This window comes from Macaca fascicularis, chromosome 19 (assembly GCF_037993035.2).
Source record: "Macaca fascicularis isolate 582-1 chromosome 19, T2T-MFA8v1.1".
NCBI lineage: Eukaryota > Metazoa > Chordata > Mammalia > Primates > Cercopithecidae > Macaca > Macaca fascicularis.
This window is the reverse complement of record NC_088393.1, coordinates 23,460,380-23,467,904: the sequence shown is the minus strand read 5'-3', so window position 1 is coordinate 23,467,904 and position 7,525 is coordinate 23,460,380. Positions and strand designations below refer to the sequence as shown.

Here is a 7,525-nt window from a genome sequence, read left to right as displayed (position 1 = left end):
ATGAAACAGAAACTACTACTCACATTTCACACATGATGCAAAAAGAAAACTTTAAAAATTGTTTAACACAGAGTTTCTTAAAATTATGCAGATTTGTGTGTTCCCAAAAAGAATGTAAAAGTAGTCAGACTGTGCAGTTTTTTATATGCCATGAAGAGGATGGTGGCTCTCACTGAAAACTTGAAAGAAGATCACCAGAAAGAAAGTAGAATCCTTAGAAAATTTAAAAGCATAAAACAGAAGATGTCCAAATGTGAGAGAAAAAAAACAAAACAAACAAAAAAACCCTCAGGCTTCCCAGAAACTATTTCCTATAAAACACAGCTTTCCAACTCACATTTTAACAACTGGCTTTCTCCTTAATTTTTAGATCTCTCATCTGTGTCATCCATTGTATTCACCTTCACTCTCACCTACCTGGGGGTCATCCACCATCTCATGTCTCTTCGTATTCCAGGGCTCTTTTTCTTGCTCCAGACAGGTGATCAGGTCTGGCTTAGAGACAGTAATACCTGTTTCATTACAAATAAATACGTAAATTTTGCTCATGTTCTCCAATTACCAACCTAGTTATGTGTTCAGTAAAGAGGGTATAATAAAATATTTTCATAAAGTAATCATAAAATTCTGATTTCTAACAGAGAATTTTAAATATTTTAAATTTATAGGTTATTAATTTCACTACCCAGTAATACTGAGTTAAAACTTGGTGTTGGCAATTAGATTTTAAGGTATGGGCAACAATATTTTATGTTACTAAATTAATGAAATTACTGCTAATCTAGAGTAAAGGACACAGATCAGCTCAGGAATGTGTAAAGTTCAGGTCAAGATGAAACATCCTGAAGAAGTTATTTTATACATGGACAAATCTCCAAGATTCTCTTGAAAACACGGATCTGAAACTCATTTATGCAAAGCATAAATTACCAAAACATACTCTACAAAAAAGAGAAATGAAACCATTAAGGTATGTTTGGAATTGTGTGTTGAAGTTATCCTCACCCAGGAAGACCAGATTCCCATAGTTCTCTAACATCATGTTCCTATATAAATTCCACCGTGCAGTGTCCAAGAATTGCCACTCCATCAGAGAGAATTCTATGGCCACATCTGTAAATGTCAACAGTCCCTGAAAAAAACACACACACACACAGACACATAGACACACACACACACACACACACACACACACACCAGGTAGCCAGCAGAATTTATAACTTGACTAAAGGCAAAATGAGAGAGTAAAAAGAACTGGTTCTGACTTACAGGAGTGACTGAAATTATCCAATAAAATATTTATTTACACAGAAATATGTCCTAATGTATTCTCTAATCCTGAGAAAAGAGAATGGCATAAGATCCACACCACCAGCATATCTATAATACTTTTCTGGATGATAAAGTATAAAATTAAGGGCATAAACACAAATGTGCATACTTTTCAGTGTTCTATTTGCATCATACAGAATCAGTTATGTATATTTTTCAGGTGGAAAAGATATGTTGAGTTGGAAGTTACCTCTATAATTTGTCATTTTTAGTAGCGATTTTAAATAGTCTGTCTTTAACACCCTAATAGCAAGTATCTCCTAATATAGCTTTTAGAAGTTTTTGTGTAATAAATGCCATCTTGTTTAAATCAGCATTTTCTAAACAGTGTTCTGCATAGAGCTAATGGAGAACACAGATGGAATCTCAACATTAGATGTTCTTCATGTTTACTAAGGACTCCAGCTTTTCCCAATAGGAATCTTGAGTATCCACACCTTCCCATGTTCAGCACCACAAGGGGAACATTTTTAATACTGCAGACCGTAAATTCCTGGTGAGAATTTTGCATGGCGTATAAGAAGCCATGATGTAGAGAATGTAGAGAAAGCTATGGTATATAGGAAATAAAGATTTTTCAGAGACCTTGACTATCATAAAAAATTTAAAACATACCTAAAACAAACTTATTAGGGAGAAAAAACAAGTAGAGAGATTAAGGTTTGCAAGTACTGAATGCATGGCATTCCAGGAGGCAGAGTGGACACAGCTCTTTATACAAGACATGTTTAGCTGAAAAAAAAAGTCATTTTTTCCTCTTTCTCCTCCTTCTCTGGAAATTCACTTCAGATGAGATTCTCTGGACAAATTACATCTGGATCTGGAGAATATGCCTTAAAAGTGTCAGCACCACATGTTTACCTGCTACCACCACACCCATAGGCAGAAGGACCAAGAGCTGCAAAAAAAGTCCACCCATTTCTGTTTTTTATATTAAAAAAAAAAAAAGACTCAGGAATTATGAGATGTTCCATGGAAATAAAAGTAAAAGCTTCTTCTTTCCTGTCCTCAGGTGACCTCCCTTTTACCATCAATTTCTGCTACAGTAAATGAAAATATGAGCCACACTTTCCTGTCACTACCAAACCCAAACAGAACAGGCCCTGTGACCACCTTTTAGTTCAAAGGTGGAACTTAACTCTCATAAATGTATCCTGAACCTCTCATACTCGATTCTGGCCTCACCTAAGAGTCACATGAGGCAGTTAATTTAAGCAACATGAATGCTTCTACTCAGAATTATAAATAGAACCTGTATTAAAAAAAAAAAAAAAAAAAAAAAAAAGCATGAGTAAAGAAATTTCAGCAAATTAGCCATGTCATCCTAACTAGAAACATGGGCTGATAACCATTTAGCCAAGCATTGCCCCTTAAACTTTAATAAGCTTAAAAATCAATTGGTAATTTTGGCCCCACTCTGTGCGATATAATCCTGTAGGTTTGGAAAGCGTCCGTGAGTGAGTATTTTACACAAGTTCCCAGTTAATGCTGGTGTTGCTTTCCCTGGGCTCATCATTAGCAGTAGTTAGAGAAAGCAGGCACAGCAAAGAGTCCCTTACACTCAGCACCCTTGTCACAACACACATACTTCTAGGACAAATGAAGACAACCAATTTCCTTATTCTTTGCTGGTTCTCTAAATTTTACAGAACAAACAGAAGGCCGCAATGTTTGAATAAATTTACATTTGGAAACCAACATGTGCACACGTACTAATGCAATGTTTATTAAGCAGGTACTATGGGCTCAAGAGTATGTTACAGAGCACTGTGTTGGGTATAACATACTGTGTGATTTAATCCTCATAACACCCTGGGAGCTGGTACTGTCTTTAATAATTCCCAGATTTTAGACAGGGGGCCTAGCATTTTTATGTCTCCTTCTGATTATGTCATTGATTTTTTTTTTAAAGTATAGAATAAAACCTAAACATAGACAGGTAAAAGGGATATAGAAAGAGTTTATATAGTTTAGCAGAATTTGTATTGTGTTTATATTTACTTTTTGTGACTTGTGGAACAACTACTGGATCTGCAGAAATAAGAGAACAAGTTGTACTTGGACTGTCTCTGCTAGCACTGTTTAAAAAAAAAAAAATAGGCCAGGCACGGTGGTTTACACCTGTAATCCCTGCACTTTGGGAGGTTGAGGCGGGTGGATCGCATTTTAGCAAGAGGAGAAAAGGGAAAGAGGAGATTCTCATATCTACATGTCTACTCAGTGCACACGTTCCTCTGATTGGGTATCTGCGCTCCATGGTCTGCGAATTAGTTTCAGGAGTGAAGATACAAGAGTCATTGAAAGAGGTAAAACAGTTGATTGCTGCCCTGTCAAATTTGTAGAAATCTGGTCTAGTCTCTCTAGAAGTGACTACAGAAAACTACAGGTACCTAACACGCAGAGACACAATTCTGCCTGCATATTTAAGGGAAAGCAGGCACTTTACAGCAAATTTGTGAGCTGACTGGAAGGCTGAGGGGGGAAAGTCCCCTCTATGGTAAATTCTGGTTGGCACCTTATATGTTTTTATCATGTCTGATAATTCTAGACATTGTTTGGAAAATATAATTAAAAGAAAAATTTTCTCCATCCTCAGAGAAACACCACAATGACAGAACAGTAAGAATTGTGTTTTTTTTTTTTATGCTAAGTTCAAATGTATTTTTTTGATAATACAAAAAAGTAATCCTTGAAAAATCAGAATACATAACAGAAAAGAGCACAATAGCTTAAGTATTAAACATCTGTATGAAATAACTGTTGCAAAGATTGACAAAAATGCACACTTAGAACATGCGGTTATTTAAAAACAAACAAACAAAACACCACACGATTCTGTAGAATCAATGTTATGTCACCACCAGGAGAGCACCAAGGAAGGCACCACTGGAAAGACAACATACTTGGAAAGTCTCTATAAACAAAGTAAACGCTAATCTGGTCGAAAAATCGGTGTCTTTGGTAAAAATTCTATGAGGATGACATATTCCATCATGTTATTCGTTTCACATTTCCTTTTGCTCAGTCTCCAATGCAGGCACAGCTTGTGGTATAACCTATTGTTTTCCCATTCTAATAACTTCTCAATCGATCTTCGTGTCCTTTTACTGAGGCAAATAACTGGCCACATACTGCAACCTAACGTGCAGCAGCAACAAAGGCAGCCACAAAGTAGCCAACGTACATTAACGGGAAGGTTCTTCTTAAGACAACTGTTAACTCTGTTGATGCTGGCTTTAAATTCTTCAGGAGCTACTTTTCCAGTTAACGAAGAAGGGAATTCTGATTCAAATTTGTTGCTCAGTCCAAATACCGTGACGTGACCGGAGCCGCGGACGACCACCGGGTCCGGCGAGTACTTGAGCAGCTGCTCCTCCAGGGCCCACTCCTCGTCCTCCTCTTCCTCATAGATTTCGTCAAAATCCGCCACCCTGAGCCTCGGAGCGCCCCTGCCCAAAGGGGCCTGACTTCCGGGGTTGGCGCCGGGGTACCCGCGGGCGAGGCAGCGGAGGCTGAGGGGAGTCGCCGCTGCCACAGGTTCCGAGGCCGCGGAGTTCGCTGTCGGCTGTCTCGGCTCCGGCTACAGAGGAGATGGGGTCGGGACCGTAGCCACCACTATCATCAGCAATAACAACAACACAATGTCAACATCCGCCCAGAGGCGGACACCTGCACAAGCACAGAGGCCGCTGCCTCGGCAGCAGCAGTAGCAACTCAGGCAACCACAGCAACAGCCTGAGCCACCGGCAGCGGGAGCAGCCGGCTACGGTATCGCGAGACTTCCCGGGCCTACGGGTGGGCGGGAGCGTGCGCAGGCGCGTGGGCGCGCGGACTCAAGAATTGTGTTTTATTACCTAATTAATTGAGAATGCGTCGTGCATCACAGTCTATCTGCTTAACAGATTGCAAAGAAAGAAAGATGATCACCATAATTAGTCCACGAGTAGAATATACGGCACCACGTCATACATAGTTCATCCTGAATTCACCTGGTAACTGGAGAGGCTATTCATGTATGCTAATAGGTTATATTCAGTGATAAAATAAACTTTTCACATCTTCACAATGTAAGGTAGTTTTGCAACTTGAAGCCAGGTGCCTGCCAAAAGCAGGCTCACTCTGCTACACAAATGGTTGATTAGGGTGCTGTCTTTTTGGTTATTTACATTTTAAAGCAATGGCTCTCTACTCCCTGAGCCCTGGGTTATAGCAATCCTGCTTGCCGTCTCCTCCTGATGGCTAGTGCCCTTTCTTGAACCCTACCATCTGCTACTGAGGTACAGCCCACAGCACAGGGCTCACAGCTGGAAACTCACGTCTTACATGAACCCCAGTTGCCACAGCAGCACTTGAGTGCCACATCAGAGAATGAAGCCTGAGCAGCAGAAGGAGAGCTTGCAGACCTCCTGGTTAGAACTGCACCTTCATGATAATGGAAATGAAAGCAGTGTTTCAGCCTCAGTTTCTGTTTGTATAATGGTGACATGAAAAAAATACTGCTGGATTTCCAGCATGAGTCACATAGAGATAGGTCTAAGAGTTCTCCCTGTGACAGCCCAGCTCATTCACAGGCACCATGGGATACTAATAGGACCCCTGAAACAGCCACTCAAAGCACTGGAGAGAAAAGCAGCTCTCAGTGTGAGAAAGATTATATTGAGAAAAGAAAGCTAAAGGCGTCTTCAGAACACTTCTATTAGATATAAACTTGATCCAATCAGCCAGAAAATATTCTCCTTAAAGGAATTTCTCTCTAAAACCCCAAAGCACCGCCTGGCATGGTGGCTTATGCCTGTAATCCCAGCACTTTGGGAGGCTGAGGCAGGCAGATCACTTGTGGCCAGGAGTTCAAGACCAATCTGGCTAACATGGTGAAACCCCATCTCTACTAAAAATCCAAAATCAGCTGGAGTTGGTGGCTTGTGCCTGTGATCCCAGCCACTCAGGAGGCTGAGGCAGGAGAATCACCTGAGCTTGGGAGGCAGAGGTTGCAGTGAGCCAAGATCACGCCACTGCACTCCAGCATGGGTGACAGAGCTAGACTCTGTCTGAAAATAAATAAATAAATAAATAAAATAAATAAATAAAAAGATATTTTTCAGAGACCCTTGACTATCAGTAAAATTTTTAAAAATAGTTAAAACAAACTCATTACGGAGGAAAAACACAAGAAGAGAAGTAAAGGTTTGCAAGTACTAAACGCATGGAATTCCAGGAGGCAGAGTGAACATAGCTCTTGACCTGAGACGTGTTTAGCTGAAAAACAAAGGCATATTTTTTTCCGTATCTCCTGCTTCTCTGGGATTCCTTTTCAGTTGAGATTCTCTGGACAAATTACACCTGTATCTTGAGAATATGCCTTTAAAGGTGTCAGTACCAACTGTTTACCTGCTACCTCCACACCCACAGGCAGAAGTACCAAGACCCACTGAAAAAGTCCACCCACTTCTGTCCTTCATAACATGAAAAAATCAGGAACAATTAATTGCTCCATGATGATAGAAATATATGTTTCTCCTTTCCTGTCTTCGGTGCCCTTCCCTGTCACAGATACCAACAATCTCTGCTACAGTAATAAAAATATGGGCCACACTGCCCAGTCCACACCAAACCCAAACAGAACAGGCCCTATGATCACCCTGTAGAAAACAGCTGAAACTGAACTCTCATGAGTGTATCTTCAACCCCTCATACTTGATTCTGGTCTCACCTTAGAGTCACATGAGGCACTTAATTAAAACAACATGGATGCGTCCAACAATAAAAAGAACCCATGGAAAGGGCATGAGCAAAGATATTTCTGTGAATTGGCAATGTAATTTGAGTATCCACACCTAAGTAATCCACATTACTCACAATGGCAAAAACTGTAGTAACTTTTGCACCAAATGAATAGAACCCTGGGTTTATAACCACTTAGCTAAGCATTGCCTCTCAAGCTTTAATGACCTTATAAACCACTCGGTAATTTTAGTCCCTCTCTATGTAATGTGATTCTGCAGGTTTTCAAAGGGTCCCTGAATGTGTGTTTTAAATAAGTCCCCTGTCAATGCTGATGATGCTCCCCATAGGCTCATTACTAGCATTAGTTAGAGAAACAGGCACAGCACAGAGTCCCTTACACTTGGCATTCTTGTCACAACACAAATACTTCTGGCACAAATGAAGACAACCAATCTCCATCCTAAAGTAT

At 40.3% G+C, this 7,525-nt stretch overlaps 1 protein-coding gene and 1 pseudogene across 1 annotated transcript; both read right to left on the bottom strand.

Moving 5' to 3' along the window:
• Positions 1-436: 436 nt before the first annotated feature.
• Positions 437-1,843, bottom strand: LOC102128269 (putative zinc finger protein 56). Its single transcript, XM_074024722.1, has 3 exons — positions 1,817-1,843; positions 1,006-1,132; positions 437-495 (listed from the first exon to the last, which is right to left on the bottom strand). Exons 1-3 carry the CDS (start codon positions 1,841-1,843, stop codon positions 437-439), a joined length of 213 nt encoding a protein of 70 aa, XP_073880823.1.
• A 2,120-nt stretch (positions 1,844-3,963) lies between these two features.
• Positions 3,964-5,345, bottom strand: LOC102127853 (cysteine-rich hydrophobic domain-containing protein 2 pseudogene; annotated as a pseudogene).
• Between the last annotated feature and the right edge of the window lie 2,180 nt (positions 5,346-7,525).